Source organism: Lipotes vexillifer, unplaced genomic scaffold (assembly GCF_000442215.2).
Source record: "Lipotes vexillifer unplaced genomic scaffold, Lipotes_vexillifer_v1.1 scaffold113, whole genome shotgun sequence".
NCBI lineage: Eukaryota > Metazoa > Chordata > Mammalia > Artiodactyla > Lipotidae > Lipotes > Lipotes vexillifer.
The window spans coordinates 777,735-795,841 of NW_006792514.1; the positions used below are offsets into that span (position 1 = coordinate 777,735).

The 18,107-nt window shown below is 34.4% G+C and overlaps 1 protein-coding gene across 1 annotated transcript in view; it reads left to right on the plus strand.

Annotated features, from left to right (window-relative positions):
• The window catches only part of PGAP1 (post-GPI attachment to proteins inositol deacylase 1), a 73,474-nt gene that overhangs the window by 26,635 nt on the left and 28,732 nt on the right, over window positions 1–18,107 (plus strand). Inside the window, exons 4-12 of the mRNA XM_007465703.1 lie at window positions 1,024–1,195; window positions 4,371–4,528; window positions 8,286–8,338; window positions 9,179–9,245; window positions 11,060–11,165; window positions 11,840–11,895; window positions 13,410–13,493; window positions 16,976–17,022; window positions 18,004–18,055. Of these exons, the coding sequence (XP_007465765.1) occupies window positions 1,024–1,195; window positions 4,371–4,528; window positions 8,286–8,338; window positions 9,179–9,245; window positions 11,060–11,165; window positions 11,840–11,895; window positions 13,410–13,493; window positions 16,976–17,022; window positions 18,004–18,055 (795 nt within the window). The remainder of the gene's footprint in view (window positions 1–1,023; window positions 1,196–4,370; window positions 4,529–8,285; window positions 8,339–9,178; window positions 9,246–11,059; window positions 11,166–11,839; window positions 11,896–13,409; window positions 13,494–16,975; window positions 17,023–18,003; window positions 18,056–18,107) is intronic.

Sequence of the window (18,107 nt, forward strand, 5' to 3'; positions counted from 1 at the left end):
TCACACTGGATGTGTCTAATTCTTACAGCAACGATTGTGACATGTATGAAATGTCATCTACGAGAGAAGCTCATTAGAGACCCAGTGGCTAAGGTTTTTTATTGAGGGCTGGTCACCTAGACACCCTGTGCCTCTGCCTTCCATGTACCAAAATCCCTACCAGAAGGATGAAGGTGTTCAACATAAACCATGTGGTTTACAAAACAGTTCTAGAACAACGAGCTATTCTTATCATTTAGGAATGATGAGAACCCTCCCAAAATCTATGGTCCCATACTGTAGCCCAGAGCCAACCTTGAATGCCGTCTGTTCTAAGGAAAGCAGTATCAGGCCTATTCTCTTAACTCTTCTGCACAAGGCCCAGTTTATTCATAGTAACAGGAGAAGAGGCATAGATGAAGGATCAGCGTGGAGGGTGATGAGGAGAAGTTTGGTAGTAGAACTGAGGGTACTATGTGGAGACAAAAGATTTTTTAAAAAGAAAAACATTTTAAAAATAAAATATGTAATTGTCAGTGAATAGATGTTGTGGAATGCTGGCTTCTTTTTAAACCCAGGCACACAATAGAGAAAGAATTTGATGAGATAGGGTATATCAACATGATGAGGTAGTATATTGCTGTGGCAGTTGTAACTGTTCTGGCTTTTTTGTGCTATTTCCATTTTCAAATAAATGATTTGACTTTATATATCCTATGAAATCTAATATTCTGGTATACACCAAATATAATTACACCTCTTACATACAGTATAACAAATGGTAAAAACATGATTTGCTAGACCAAGTGTTCTGATTTTGGTTCAGAAAACCAAAGCCTAGCTGTTAAAAATGTTTGCAAAACACAAAATATGTATACACTAATTACAAATATATGAAAATGTATTTCTGTCTCTTATTATGGGAGGTTATATAAATAGTTTAATTTTCTTTTTTCTATGAAATTGCTCATATGTAGAGAGAAGTATTTAGTATATTTATTATGATATTAATCCTTAATCCTGCCTTGGTGATTTTTTAAATAGGGTCAAGAATTTGCTCCAAAAAGTGTGGCAATAATTGGTCATTCTATGGGTGGCCTTGTTGCAAGAGCATTGCTTACGTTGAAAAATTTTAAGCAGGATCTGATCAATCTTCTTATTACACAAGCAACACCTCATGTTGCTCCTGTGATGCCGTTAGATCGTTTCATTACAGGTGAGTACTGTTACATAAACACTAACTGACCTCCCCATTGTTGTTTAGGATTAAACAGATCCTTGCAGCTACTACTCCCTTTAGAGTATACTACAGGTTTATCCATGTGTGAAGCAGCTTAGGTTTAAATCAGCACCTCCAATTCTGAGCATCTCTTTTAGTGACTTTCAACTTAGGCTCATAACTGAAACTGCTGTTAATTTTCTCTCCCTTTTGCATCTTAACATGGAAAACATGCGTCTTATAACCCCTAGGCACCTTAGCTGCATTTTAGTTATTCTTGAGGATGACTCTTGGTCTCTTAAAGTGTGTTTATACTTCCTTTTTTTTGTTAACTCCTCTGGGTACTTCATTCAAAATAACCTTATATTTAAGTAAAATAGTAGAAATGCCTTGTTTTTTTTTTAAATAAATAGGTCTGCTAACACTTTATATGATGAGGTAAGGTAGGATTGCTAATCTTTATAGAGCTCTTATTATATTTTGGTTATTGTGGTAAGAACTTTACATGCTTATTGTATCATTTGATCCTTATGGCAGTTTTTTGAGGTAGGTACCATTGTTATTGCCATGTTCATGGACAGAAAAAAGAGGCCAAGATATAAAGTTCTTGCCCAAAGAAAATAGTGGAGCTGGTATTTGACTCCAGCAAGCTTGTTTCTGGGCCTGTGCTTTTACCATTTACGTATGCTGCCTCTGAACTGAGTTACATTATGATAACAGAGGAAATAAAATTATGGATAATACTGTAATGTTGCAGGGAATTTTGAGTGAACAGTAGAAGTTTATGATTGTTGTCATCTAATTAAATAGTGATAATGTCACAGAATAAGAATTAAATGCCTACTATCTCAACTTTTTATTAAAGAAAGTCAAGTATTATCTTCACTGCTTTTTGGAATGCTGTATGTGTAGTAGAAAATCTTTAGAAAGAAATAATTATTTTTCCTAATCAGTAAATTTACACAACTTCTTACCCTATAAAAATTTGCATTATCTTAATTGTGGTGAAAATTTTGTTTACAGATAAGTGAGACATATACCCTAGTGACTCCAAACCAAAGTAGTTTTCCAAAGCACCCATCTTAACATAACATTGCCAAGGAGTAACTTACTTGCTGGAATATCTGGTGCAGTAGCACTTAAAGAGAAGTTTGATTTTTTTCCTTATTACATTTAAAACTTTGCCTGTAGAACTCTTCTAATAAAAATTTTTAGTTTTATTATTGAAGTTGGTTAAATATGCTTTACTGATTCTAATAATTATAAATTATTATTTATAATAGGTTTAAGAAAAAATTAAAGGTATAGACAAGTCATAATACTTGTCATCACAATTGAGAATTCTTTCCCTTACTGTATTTTATGTGGTATATGTAGATGAGCCATGCAGGTTAAATTATAATTACTCAAAATGCATTTAAAAAATCTCTTTGAGCAAAGAACTGTCAAGAGAGTCAGGTTTACTGTTTTTGAAGGATAGTGATGGTCTGTCTCTAAATGGCTTAGGCTGAAAGTGCTTCTTAGGGTCAGGGAGCCTCTCCAGTAATTAGCAAGCTTCTATGCCTTTTATTCTGTATTTATTTTTTATTGCATTAAGCCATAATTAGAACAAAAAAACAAAAGTTCAAGGGTGGATTTTAAGTTTTTAGGAGACCCATATGACCTCCAGAAGTAGATTCCCTATTTATACTTGGTGGAAATACTGTCCTTAAATAGGGGAAAGGAAGCCTTGCACTGAGCTCTGTACTTCAGAGGGCCCTGCTCTCGTGTTGCCATCCCCCACAGGGTGTGGAGTGTACAGGCCAAGCAGGCTCCCCACTTACAGGCTGTACCTTTACTTCTGGACTATGATCCAGGTAGCCAGTCCTTCAGACTTTTCTTGCCCATATGCCTGAAGCCCACTGCCTTAGCCTCTTACTTGGATCTGTCCTGAGGACAGGTATATAGAATCCTGAGCTTGAGTTACGGCCAAGGGGTGGCTCTGCATGACGTACAGACAGAATTTTGATGTGCACAGGAGGTCTTTCTGATGCAGGATGGAATGTGGATGGGAAGAAGAAGAGAGCACAGTGATCTGTTCCCCCTTTGCTGCAGATCTCCACAGCAATCTGTGGCCAGAGATATGCTCTCCCTATGCTGCCATAATCCAGTTTCCAACTCTGAGGTGTCCTAGAATTCTTAATTTGAACCTGGCCTTCCAGGTTATTTCAATGATATATTTGTCAAGGTAGGCAGAGAAAATACATTTGATTTAAGTTTGTTAGCTGGAATTTTTACTTTTAAGTATTTAGACATATGGCATGTATACCTCATTGGAACTCTTATCCCAAGCCCTGGAGATAATAGGAATGGGTCTGCTTTGTCTCAATCTAAGTGAATACTACTGAGATCTTTAATGAGAAGAGTTTGCTGTTCCAAAATGTTAAAAGCCATCAATGGGATCAAATGCCAGGATAAAAAATGCAGTAAGTTTTGATAATCAGACTAGGAAATGAGAACTCCCCTGCCCTGGCCTCAGATCTTCGACACTAAATTTTTCTCATCTTCCATAGACAAAGTGGAAAAATTGTCTGCACCACTTGTTACAGTAAATGGATAGAATCTTCTTAAGCACCAGATTTTCCAGAGCGGAGAGTCCCAAGCCTAATGTGACTGTTACTGTCCTGATAGATTGTATTTTAAGAACTTAAATAGTACTTTGTTTCGTCACCAGTACTACAGTGGCTGCAGTAGAGAGTTGTTAAGCCCTTATAAGCAGGGACACAGCCATGATTAGGAAGATCTATTGATATAACTCCTTAGTATAGTAAACTTATATCTTTGGAATAATTTTGGGGGTTTCTTTCTATACTATGTGGCTCATAAACAAGCAGCATCCTTGTGGAATGTAGAGACCTGTTTGCTATGGACTTGTCAAAGCTAATAAAATTGGGTTATCTTTTTTCTTTATTGATACCTTTACTAACTCTTAGTATTTGTATTCTGATGGGGAAAGTAGAGTATGTGTAAAGATACTGACTTTACCCAAAATAGAGAAATGTGGATGGCATTGCTTATAGACAATTCAGATGGCTTAAACAGAAATTCAGTTTAATATTAGTATTATAGATGGGTTATTGTTGCAGAGCATGGTTGCTGATTTTTAATGTATGTCTTTTTTATTTCCCACCAGATTTTTATATGACTGTGAACAACTATTGGATTCTGAATGCTAGACACATAAATTTAACCACACTGTCTGTAGCTGGAGGATTCCGGGATTACCAAGTTCGTTCAGGACTGACTTTTCTACCAAAATTAAGCCATCATACCAGTGCCTTATCTGTTGTGGTAATCTTTTTAAAGATTCTACTAAAGTAGTAACATGATGGACACAGTGGAGCATGAAAGGAGAAATGATATGTAATCGGTTAGAAATGATTCCTGAGTTGGTCTGGTATACTGTGTGTATGCAAGTGTGCATGTGTATGTGTATGTGAGAGAGACAGAACATGAAACAATGAATATGAATATTTGGAGAAGACAGAGGCATGGATACTTACATCCATGGAAGGTGAAAAGGATCTTAGAAACTTTGTGCAAATGACTCTTATTTATGAAGATGATTGTTTCTTGTTCAAAATAAGTGCCTATCCATTGATTAGAGTTTTAAGTATAAAAAAGTATGGGCTGAAGTCCAGGGGCCCCGGGTGTATCTCAGTGGTATGCTGTGTACAGTGGTAATGGAAGATCAAACATTTCACATACTCTTGAATTTTAAACTTGAATGAAGGTTTACTGATTTTAAAATTTAAAAATTAGCTTTGATAGTATAGATAGAGCTCTGATTAATTAATTTGCTAATTATTCTTCCCTGCTAGGACATCAAGTATTTGGTCTTTAACTGGGATACACAGCTTCTGTAAAATAAGTTCAGGTTTCCTTTTAGGACTTATTTTTGTATGTTTAACCTTTAAGTCTTTAGTTAAGAGCTTAACTTTTAAACTCAGTATACACGTCATCTCCAAATATAACTTAATTTCTAAAAAGAAAATTTATAGCATTCCTTTTGCTTTTTAGATGATAGTTCTTTGTTTCATAGTTGTTCTCTTAATAGATACTCCTTTGCTCAGTTCACCTACTGCTGTTCATTCAGTAAATAGGTATTACTGAATGCTTGCCATACATAGAACAAAAATTATTAAGCTATTCTGCTCTTATCCACCATTTTCTTATAACTGAAGGAGTTGTGATGTAGCCATAATAGCTTTGGAAGTAATTAGTACTAATTTACTAATTAGTAAATCTCTCAAACATCATCATCAGTAGGAATCTTGTTTTTTGATGCTGAATATTTTGGGCAGATATGTGCTAGAAGTTCTCAAAACTCTAAATATGAACTCCTTAGTATAAAAATAGATGTTTTAGTCATATAAAATTGGATATAACTTATTTCCTAGACTTGGTCTGGAGCTTGATGCTGTATTGATACCCTTTCCTGCAGCTTTTAAAGAATTTGGTCTTTTTAATGGTGTGTGTGTGGTGGGGGGGGGCCGACATGTGCTTCCCTCTTTTCTAATCCATTTGATAATGTATTGTGTTCAAGGCATCTATCTCTGATGAAAATATTATTTTACTTATTATGGAACTTTCTCAAAGCTGGTTACTGTATAATCTGAGTTTTATTTAGTTTTTAAATATTTAATTACTTAGCTTTTAGCTCTCAAATAATCTACAGTCTTTTATATATCTATATGTATGTTCTCTTTAAAAAAACAATTATTAAGAAGTAATTTTTTTAATGATTATCTCAGGAACAGTTAGATGACATTAAATCCATTGGGACTAGAAAAATTGTTTAAGTTAGAGACTTTAGTTATATTCGTAGGGTAGGCTGAACTACTGTAATATTCACTCATGCAGGCAATGGCACTTAAACACAATAGAATTTTATGTTTCACTCATATGACTGCCCTAGGTGTGTGTTTACGTGGCGGGTGGTTTTTGAGGAGTCTCACTAAGGGACCCAGGCTGATAGTAGGCTCCCCCTTCTTGAATGCTTTACTTCCGAGGTTGCTCTAATCATCACTGTTTCAATCCACAGGAAGGGGGAAAGAGCATGAAGGAGAGCAGTTAGGCCTGGAAATGGCATACATCACTCTTTTTCACATCCCATCAGAGAAAACTTAGTCACACCATAGAATAAGAGAGGCTGAGACATGCATTCTAGTTAACTATGAAAGAGGAAGAAGATTTTGGTGGACATTTAACAGTTTTTATTACAAAGGTCATGAGCAACTACTTTTTTTTTAATTTAATTTTTTTTTTTTTTGCAGTACGCGGGCCTCTCGCTGTTGTGGCCTCTCCCGTTGCAGAGCACAGGCTCCGGACGCACAGGCTCAGCGGCCATGGCTCACGGGCCCAGCCGCTGCGCGGCATGTGGGATCTTCCCCGACTGGGGCACGGCAGTCCCCTGCATCCACTGTGCCACCAGGGAAGCCCCGCAACTACCTTTATAATGTGTGTTGACTTTCCTTTTTTCAGCTGTAACACAGATGCATTCATTAGACTGAATGAAAGTAAACTAGCTTTTGTCCTTGTTAATAATAAATGATGTCTACTGTGAGTTCTTTACTGAGCATCTAACCTTAGAACCACAGTGAACTCTGGTTGTCTTAATTTTTTAAAGTAAGTTGCCAGCAGCAATTCCTAAGTAAGATAGCTAATGCTTATAAGTTCATTAAGTAATCTATAGATTCCTTCAACTTTAGAGCCTCCAACCCAAATACACATTGATATTTGCAGAGTACAATGGTGACAATGACTCAGTGACTCCTTAGAAGTTATAAATACCTTTTTTTGTTACAAATACCTTTTTTTTTTTTAAATTAAAGAGGCATAGGTCTTCCCTGGTGGTGCAGTGGTTAAGAATCTGTCTGCCAATGCAGGGGACGTGGGTTTGAACCCTGGTCCAGGAAGATCCCACATGCCTCGGAGCAACTAAGCCCGTGCGCCACAACTACTGAGCCTGCATGCTACAACTACTGGAGCCTGCCTGCCTAGAGCCCGTGCTCCGCAACAAGAGAAGGCACTGCAATGAGAAGCCCGTGCACCGCAACGAAGAGTAGCCCCCACTTGCCGCACCTAGAGAAAGCCCACACGCAGCAACAAAGACCCAATGCAGCCAAAAAATAAATTAAATAAATAAATTTATCAAAAAAAACAAAAACGAAGAGGCATGTTAGGCCTCTAAATTTTCTTGCATACAGCATTGTTAGTTTCCTATTTTCATTCTGTTTTGACAGTTCTAGTGAAGGCATCTCATTGTGTCTTTGACAGTGTAGAGAGAAAGATGACATGAAAAATAATTTCAGATTTACTTAATGTTTCCCCATTGTATGTAAGATGCTGTTCACAGGGAGGTCATTACCTTGTATAAATCGAAGTCTCTAGTTCTTGGAGGGTGCTGTGCCACTGTTAGGAAGCCTTCTGAAAATAGTTATATTTTTTACTAGGCTTTTGCCCTTCTCTCTCTAACCAGTAGTATATGTGCTAATCATCTAGGGATTTTTTTCCAAATAAGTCTGGACCCCACTTACAAGAGTCCGATTTGATAGTTTTGTGATTAGGCATATTTATTTTGAAAAATCTCCTCAGGCCTAGGTATCTTTCAGGCACATCCTGATTAGAATTAACATCTTAGAACTTATTAAGTGATAGTCTAGTCAGAACTAAAATTACTGAAATATCTATTATAATTTATATATACACTATGATTTATTAATCATAAACTTAACCTCTTATTAGAGTAATGAAGAGTTAGACAGTAAACTTCAGTAAGTAATCTGTGGATGTTTTAATAATTTTAAAGGGTAATTTAAGCTTGACTAAGTAATGACAAAGAATTATTTTATGCAGGAAATATTCAGTATCTTAATATTTTTGGATCACCTTTTACAAGAGTGCATCGTTTAAAAATTTCTGCGCATCATAAAATAGTGAAACTAATGTTACATGTTTCTAAATATTAGCCTATAAGAATTTCAAGCCTTTTGGAGAATAACAAGTGCATTTTTCTTAAGTATGATTTTTGTTTCTTTCCATTTAGAGTTCAGCAGTGCCTAAGACCTGGGTTTCAACAGACCACCTCTCCATTGTATGGTAAGTTAATATAACTTATTTTGGCGATTTGTGGTGGTCCTCTTTTCTCATCAATGAATTGATTGGTTAGTTAGCTTTCTTAGAGCTTAATCCATAAATAAATAAGGATTTGGGAGAAAGATTAACTTAGGGGTTTAGAACTTCGGCCTTTGTTCTTGTCTCGGTTTAACCAAGGTGTCCTTGACAACCTATAAAGTCATCTCCTGAAGAACCAGTAGCATCAGCCTCAAATGATAATGTCATAATTTTAGAATTTGTCATAGCTGGGCAGAATCAAAGATACTTGTGGTAGGACTTTCTGAGCTCTTGGCCAATCCCCAAACTCAGACTTGATTAATGCAGCACTGCCTATTCTAGAGCAGCACATGGAAAACCAAGTAGGAATTAGATTTACTCTTAATATAAATAAAGAAATAGGTTAAATAAGGGTCAAGAAATACATAAATCCTAGTATTTTATCTCTATATGCATTGGCTTAAAGATTCTCTTTTCACCTTCCTCTGGCTGTGCAATCAGTAGTGTTTGCAAGAACGACAACAGTTCAGACATATGAAGACAGGGCAGACAATATGTCTATATTTGGGGTAGACAGGAAGATTTAGGGAAGACGGGGGCCTGACACTTATACTCTCAAATATCCAGGAAGGTTTAATTTACTTTATTTTTATAGGTTTCAGCTTTAAGATGTATGCTTAATAATGATAATTTGTTAAATAATTTTAGAGTTTGCAGCATTAAAGGAAATTCGTATATTCCATTAAATAATAGAATTATTTATGTTTGTATTAAAAGTATATTTTTAAAGAAAGTTTCATTTGTAACATTTATTTTATTCTTTAGGTGTAAACAATTACAATTGACTACAATTCGAGCATTCTTTGATCTTATTGATGCTGATACTAAACAAGTATGTATTTTTAAACTAAAAGTTATTTCAGTGAAGTAAAAGCTTTTGTTAGAGCAGTGATAGAGTTAATACGGTTTTTTACTTTGATGAAAATAGAAGCCTACACCTTATATTGACTGTAATTAGTTTGAAAATGGAAATATCTATATTTTTATCTGTAATCTTTGATAACTATTAATAATTAAGAATGCAATAAAAATGAAAAAGTGAAAGAATACCTTAAATCTTCCTCAGTTCTTCCCCTTTACTGTTTAAAATTTAATATATGTCCTTCTGACTTTTTGTTTTTTACCTTAAGGGAAATACTTATTACAAATATCCTTATGCAGTAGGATCAAAATATCTACATTCATTGAATAACACAAGCTCACCAGAACTTAAATTATGTACTTCTAGAGTCAAACCTCTTCTGTATTGATATTTTACATATAAACTCTCCCAACTAGTGATTTTCTAAGTTGTTCAGTTAGCAGGTTACCTGGAAATCATATTACTCATTCAGCTCTTTCTTGTCTGCCAGCAGATAAATAGTAGTGGGCACCAAGGATTTCAGCAAAATTCAGAGAATTCTATTAACTTAATTTTTTTTCCCTGTGAATTGGGAACAGATTGCCATTATTCATCGTAAGCAGCCTTTCACCTCAGGTCACTTTGCAGTGCATCACTCTTCCATAGAAGCATGTTTTGAGAACTACAGCTCTGGCTTCTCCTTTTGGAGAAAACGTTCCTTGTATTTTTGGTAATTTTTTCCACTATGCCATATATTTTTGGATTCTTTTTCCTGAAGGCCCTAGTTCTTTGAGAGACTATTATGTGTGGCTTCTTTCTTAGTAAATCTCTGGGTAATGCTTCCTTATCACTGTGTCTTAACCTTGCTCCTAAGCATTCTCTCTTAGGAGTAGGGTAGTGTCTATATTTTTTTCCTTAACCCTTCAGAAAGCTGCATAACTATTATTAGGGAGAATGATAGATATTTAGCTCTCTCCTGAAGAATGCAGTAAAAGAGAGACACAGGTTGATCTGTTTTACCACATTTTAAACCACAAGATACCATATTTAAGTTAGTATATTTATTAAAGTAAATCAGCTTCATAGAGTTAACACTGTTAACATTGGAATCATGGAGTCATGGAATGTAAATGTTTTTCAGGTTTTCAACCTTGTTTTAATTGTGACTCTATCGCAAATGTTTTTAATCTGTTCAACTATATACAACAGTAGAATCAATTAAAATTTGTATTTGACCAGTTTGTATTTTAAATGACATTTGGTAGGTTTAGGAAAAACCCCATTTCAACTAATGAAGAACAGGTGAATCTCAGGTATATTATTTTAAAATTATACATCAAACTAATTTTAACAAATCAAATCTTGTTTTCCATTAAATTCTTAGGTGAGAAAATGCTAATACTAGCATGTAATAAATTATAATTCTGGATGGATAAGTATTTTACAGATACGTTTTAAGGGACAAATGAGAAATTTTTGACTAATACTGCTAAGAATCAAAATAATATGAAACTGAGCTCTCTTTCACAAACTCAGTGTATATGATATACTAAACTAAATATTAGACAGTAAAATATTAGGATATGATTCCTACTCCTCAAGAAGCATATAGTTGAGGAGGAGAAACAAACATATATACAGGGAAACTAACTCAAAGCATAGTTAGTCCCATGTTAAACACTTAGAACAGTGCCTGGCCCACAGTAAGTAACTGTTGGCTCTTATTATTATTACTTGAAACAAAGTTTCATTAGGTCATCACAGTGGATATAAAAGGATACAGAATGTATCAATGTTCTTTCTAGATAACTCAAAATCCCAAGAAGAAATTGTCAGTTTTGAATCACCACTTCATAAGACACCCAGCAAAACACTTTGAGGAAAATCCATCAATAATTTCTGACTTAACAGGTGAGTAGTAATAGCATGTTTTAATTTTAAGTAGAGTTTTGAGTATTATTTTTAGGTAAATTTGTCATTAGCAGACAAATTCTTTGAAACTGTAATGCTCCAGGTATTATAATCCTATTATATTTTATTAATTTCCCTATGCTGGTTTCTTATGAGGTTCTTGGCTAAGGAGGGGAAAAGTAAAAAATGTAAAAGTAAAAAGATGTTGCTGATAAACTTTTGTACTGAAAATAACATGACAGTAGAACAATTTTAAAGTGTTAAATGTCTCTATTCTCCTGACAGCCACGTAAAATAAATTCTGTATTATTCTTGACTTAGTTTCTCAGTATCATTCTTCAGTCTTTTGGTTTAACAGCATATCTTTTGCTGGTACGTTTTGTTTTTATATGTATCTGTCATGCTCTACTTAGTTTGGAAAATGAAATATTTGTTTTATTCTGTTGATACTTCTTAGAGTTAGACATCAGAAAGATTTAAAATGCTTTACATGTTCTGAATGCTCCTTGGTGATGAGCATATAGAGAACATCTCATTAGATTTTCTATTTTAAAATAGCCAGTGTTCAGGAAACTGCTTCTTTTTCAAATCCTGTTGTGACTGAGAAGGATTCAGTAAAAGAAATCACTTAATGTTTTTTAAAAAGCCAAACAAATTAATTTCTTTTACCTTAGGGACATCTATGTGGGTTCCAGTAAAAGTGTCCAAATGGACCTATGTGGCTTACAATGTAAGTATACCACCAATGGATTTAAAATTTTTTTTCAAGAATATTTTGGTATTTATTTTTCAAAGCTAGACTTTTTAAAGAAGTTGACAATGTTATTTTCCCATACTAAATCAGTTTAGTAATAATTCCTTAATATCTAGTCAGTGTTCAATTTTCCAGTTTTATCATAACTGTCAAATTTTTTGCTGTTTCTTTTGTTTTCCAGTTTGTTTAGATCAGGGTACAAACAAGGTGTACGTATGATTTGTTGCTATGTCTCTCATTCCTCTTTTAATATCTAATACTTCCTTCACCCTTTTTTTTCCTTGCAGTTTATTTGTTGGACAAAAAAAAAAACTAGTCATTTGTCCTATAGAGTTTCACACAATCTTGATTTTGCTGATTGCACTCCTGTAATGTCATCCAGTATATTCCTTTCCCTAATTTGTCCTATAGAGTTTCACACAATCTTGATTTTGCTGATTGCACTCCTGTAATGTCATCCAGTATATTCCTTTCCCTACTCTTTCCTGTGACTTGGTAGCTGGATCTTGGATCTAGATGCTTCATCAGATTCAGGTTTTTGTTTTGTTTTTGTTTTTACTAGACTCTGTCTCTTTTTGTGATGTTAGCAGCTATTGATGAAGGCGGCCTAGAGTCATTAATAGGGAGTACAAAAGCAGTGAGACTCCGATTATTCATTCTTCATTTATTAATTGCAACACTATATAGAAAAACTTCTCATCTACTAAATTTATTAAAAGTAGAACAAATTACAAAGGAAAAAAATGATAATTCTTTGGATCTTATATTTACTGGTTTTTAGAGTAGTGAGTTGGCTCACAAACACCCTCCATCAGTGACCATAAGATGTTTTGGGGGGGTTTTCCTCCAGTATTATTATGAGTTTAAACATTTTTGTGTTTCTGTCTAAACTAAAATACTGAAATTGTTCTATCTTTGATACTAAAATTGCTATTAAAACTGTTCTGTCCTTGACCAGTGGAAGCCATTTCAAGGTAGGCTCCTGAATCTTTTTGATGTGGCTGCTCTTTAGTTGTCTTTGATATTTTCCTCACTATCTAGTATAAGAAAGTATTTTAGCTCATTGTCCCAGACCTTGAATCTGTGTTTTCTCAAAGAAGCTCTTCCTATTATTTGGGAAACAGTATCTGAAAACCATAATTTGGGTATTAGAGATGTTTATGGCTAGTAAGTTAGCATTTCTAAGGCCTTTTCAGTGAACAGAGCTAAGAAATGTATTTTATCTTGGTTATAAGGCCAAAAACCAAACCCAAACAAAAAAAACATGCATTCATACTGATACTTCCAAGACAAATTCAGGTCTACAGAGTTTATACCTGATCTGTCTTGCATCTGTATCTTCTTCCCATTCCTAGATTATTGGTTCTCAACAACACCAAGAATGATAGAATTAAAATAATTAATTAGAATAATTATTCATTACTTTATCTGAATTTTTGAGTGATGAAATTATCTACTCATAATTTATTGTGTTTTCCCTCTTTTTTTAGGAATCTGATAAGATATATTTTACATTTCCCCTTGCAAATCATAGAAAAATCTACACTCATGTCTATTGTCAGAGCACCATGCTGGTAAGATAATTGATACACTTTATGTAAATTTAAAAGGCTAACTGTTGTTTATTTTTAAGGTTCAACTAGTATCTAGTAGATATCATCTTTAGCTATGAACTATTATTAAATCTAAGTAGTTGAAAAACTTTTATCTGGAACAGAGAGTATTGATTGAAAAGTGCTAATCAAAATGCTTCTGTAACTGATAATATATCTATACTATTAGCTTGTACCTTTGCCTCTAGTTTAGGTTTTTCTACTTTAGTTTCACTATGTTTAGGATGAAGGAATTCAGTTCAGAGCTCCTTTAATTCTAAAATTCTATTAGTATTTTAAAGAATAGATATATTTAAGCAAAGCTATCCTTTGTTTTATAAAGTAAATCCTGTTTTTCCCATGGCTTCCATACTCAAATTTGCAGTACTTTTTATACCAAATATTCTCTAAAATAGTATAGTAACTTTTTGTTACAGTGTTATCTAGACTTACAGTATCAGTATGATGATTTTTTGTGTGTATTTCTTTTTGATGAGTACCTACTATGCTAGAAATATGTTAGATGCTTTAGCATGCTTTTGTTACATTAGGTCTGTTTAAGTAATAATTTATCAGCACTTCTTACTTTCAGGAATTTGTTTCCCAATTTGTGTTCCTTTCTCTCTATTCTGATTTTTTCCCCTCATGTCCTAGGATTCTTCACTTTATATTTGCATCTTTCATAATTTAAGTTCCCTCGTTTCCCTTTTGTTGGATTATTTGTATTTTTTAGGACTAGGATCTAATATATTACTTAGTTGGTTGATACCACCATTTGGTATATAGTAAAGTCTTTAGAAAAGATGGTAGGCAGGCACTGTGGGCTAGGTGCTAATGAATACTAATTTTAGTGGAATTGCCACAGTTTTGCATCTCTCACCAGAGACAGACTGCCATCTCTCAGCCTAAAATTTGGATGGGTAGTTTATCCCAAGAGAATCTGGCCCTGAGAATGATGGCTAAAAATATCCACACTCCTACTAAATTCCAAATCAGAATGTCAGTATTATATTGAGAAAAATCCTTGCCAAAATGCAAATTATCCATTTGGCTTATTGGAGGATCCCTTTTCTGTAATTAAGGTCCATGGGTGAAATATTACTAGTCATGTGGAGAATTTGTTTTAAATGTTCTCAATTTTTATCACAGAAGTTTTCAAACATACAAAAGTAGGGAGAGAATATAATAAATTCTCATTTAACCATCACACAGCTTTAACAGTTATCAATATTCTGCCATTCTTACCTGATTTATCCCTTCCTCACTTTTTTTGAGTGAAGCATTTTTAAAGCAAAATCCAGGCATTTTATCAATACATATTTCAGTATGTTTTTATAACAGATAAGAATTTTACATATTATTATAATACTAATAATATTATTATATTATTTTATCCAACAAATTAATTACTTATTCCTTAATATCATGTGGTATCCAGTCCATGTTCAATTTTCCTCTGTTCATTTAAGTTTTAAGTTAGCTTGTTTGAATTGGAATCCAAAAAGTTAGCTTGTTTGAATCAGAATCCAAAAAGTACATACATTGCATTTGATTCATATGTCTTATGTCTTTTTTTAACAGCCCCCTCTTTTTTTCCCCTATGCCATACATTTGTTCTGGGTTTAGTTGATTGTATTCTTGTGGTATCTTTTAACATGTATTTCTCTCCATTGTTTTGTGTAAACTGGTAGTTAGATCTAGAATCTTGAATAGATTCATTTTTTTATGGTATGAATGTTTTATAAGTAGAACTGTGTACTTATCATATCGGGAAGTATATAATATCTGGTTGTTCCACTTTTAGTGACAAAAATCAGTGGACTGATATATCAGTGGACTCAGGTCATATTGGCACGATCCATTCATTATAAAGTTCCTAGTCAGTCTTTCACCTAATGATTTTAGCAGCCATCGAGGACATATTTTTTACTGTAGATAGATTTTTTTTTAGATCTATAAATTTTATAATCAAGTAGCATTTTCTTTTCTGTGCACTTCAGGAGTTAGTAAATTCTGAGTGACTTTTTCTAAGATTTTTAATACAAGTTTTAAAATTAGCTGAGTTAGGGGTGTTTACTAGATGACCTGAAATTGTTCTTTGATACCTTCTAGGTTATAACAACATGGTGTTTTAGGGTGGATTTGAATAATACTTTATTCAGTCTGTTAGTGAATGAATCAGAATTCCCTAGACACCAAAGTAAGTAGTGTGCAATATTGGCAATTTTCATAATAAGGGCTGTCTTTGAGTTGCAACAGCTGCAAAAACCTATTACAAAAGTGAGCTGGATCTTGAGAGGTTGCTAGATTCTCTTTGTCTAGGCTATGCAGATCTGTTCTGTTGCCTTGCTTTATAATGTCACGTGGTTGTTCTGGTAAACACAGGTAACTGATAAGAGTTTACTGAAGTATTTTGCCAGCAGTGGAGAGTAGAGAAATACCACATTGTGTTTGTTTTCTTTCAGCTTGCTTTTCTGAATTCTTGAAAAATATCTTAAAATTTTATTTAAGCTTGATGAGGGCAGAGGCTATGTCTGCTTGATTCATCATTTTTCTTGAGGGCTTAGCATAATTCCTTGGCCCTGGAATGGACTTTATAAATATTAATTGAATGAAAGGATTGATATTTTTATTGTCCTGTCTGTATACTAAGGAAAAATATATGTAGCTGTCTCAGCAGTGTTTCTCATTCTCTTATGCCCTGGTAGGATTTTGGTAGTTGGATCGTTAGATCTTGGAGCATTGCTCTTACTACTTCATTAAAAGTTAGAGTGAAGATCTTGGGTCATATACTGCTTTTAAATGACTGAAGCTGAATACATAATATTGTTAAAATACCACAACCATCTCTGCAGCATTCCCAGTCTGCGCTAGTAAAGTAACAACTAGCTTTAGTCTTAAACCCTTGGAGTTGTGCTTCAATCCAAGCACATTGTCAGTTGTATAAAAGTTATCTGCCTAGTAATCAAATGAAAACTTAAATGATAATCTAAAAAGCTGTACTTAGATTGTTCTTTTTAATTACTTGGCTCTGGATTTTTTTTTTTTTTTTCTGTTTGTGTGAAAGTCTACCTCTAGTTGTTCTCTTCTAGTTTTGTTAAAATATAGGTTACTTTCTATGTAAGTACCTAATTAAAGTGTGGACATTGCTGAACTCTAAAAGTGTTGGTTCAGAAATTAAAATTGCTTAACAGTATGCTGTGGAGAGATAACCTATCAGGTTACTCTCTCATACTGCTGCTCCAGGTTACTTGCTTTACCTGTCTATGTTGACATTAGACTTCTTTGCCTCACCTTGACCTGTTTGACTTTTGAGAACATTTTGAATACATTTCTAAACAATAAGTTGTTATTTTATGTTTCCACTGTGCCTACTGACCCTATCATAAACAGTGAAATGCCTGTTTTATATAATTATTTTCTACAATATTTAGTGTGCTTTATTTTGTGTTATTAATCAATAGGATACAAATAGCTGGATTTTTGGCTGCATAAACAGCACTTCTATGTGGTAAGTGTTTTGAACATAAGGCCCTCTGTTCATTTTTCTCAACATAAGATATACTCAAATCACACTTTCCGAATAGCTTCAGATTTTTTTTTAATGTTTTTTATTTTTTTGCGATACGCGGGCCTCTCACTGCTGTGGCCTCTCCTGTTGCGGAGCACAGGCTCCGGATGCGCAGGCTCAGCGGCCATGGCTCACGGCCCAGCCGCTCTGCAGCATGTGGTATCCTCCCGGACCAGGGCACGAACCTGTGTACCCTGCATCGGCAGGCGGACTCTCAACCACTGCGCCACCAGGGAAGCCCCAGATGTATATATGTTTTTAAAGCTTAACAGTTTGCTTTTTTCTTTTTAATATAAATTTATTTCTTTATGGCTGTGTTGGGTCTTTGTTGCTGCATGGGGGTTTTCTCTAGTTGCAGTGAGCGGGGGCTATTCTTCGTTTTGGTGTGCCAGCTTCTCATTGCAGTGGCTTCTCTTGTTGTGGAGCACGGACTCTAGGCACACGGGCTTCAGTAGTTGTAGCTTGCGGGCTGTAGAGTGCAGGCTTAGTAGTTGTGGTGCACGGGCTTATTTGCTTCTCAGCATGTGGGATCTTCTGGACCAGGGATTGAACCTGTGTTCCCTGCATTGGCAGGAGGATTCTTAACCACTGTGCCACCAGGGAAGTCCCACTTCAGATATTCTTAAGCTCATTTTGCTACTAAACTAAATTATAGTATTGATTTTAAAATTAAAAATAAAGAAAATTAACATACTAGTAATTTTTGCAAACATTGATAGTTGGTTGCTAGGAAAAACTACGTTTTGTTCCCCAAAGGACTATGTGGATAAAGTATATTGTGTTAGACCTATTAGACTTGAGTTCATTAGAACTGCCTTTGGTAGGTCTATAGATGGTTTCTTTTTGCTCTGAAGCTCATATTTAATTTATAATACTTTAATATATTTGTCCTTTAATTATATTTTCATATTTATTTCCAAGCCGGCAAGGGGTTGATTTATCATGGAAAGCTGAACTGCTGCCAACAATTAAGGTAAATTGTGGATTTAGAATGTTAATATCCAGGTGAAAACATATTTGAGCAT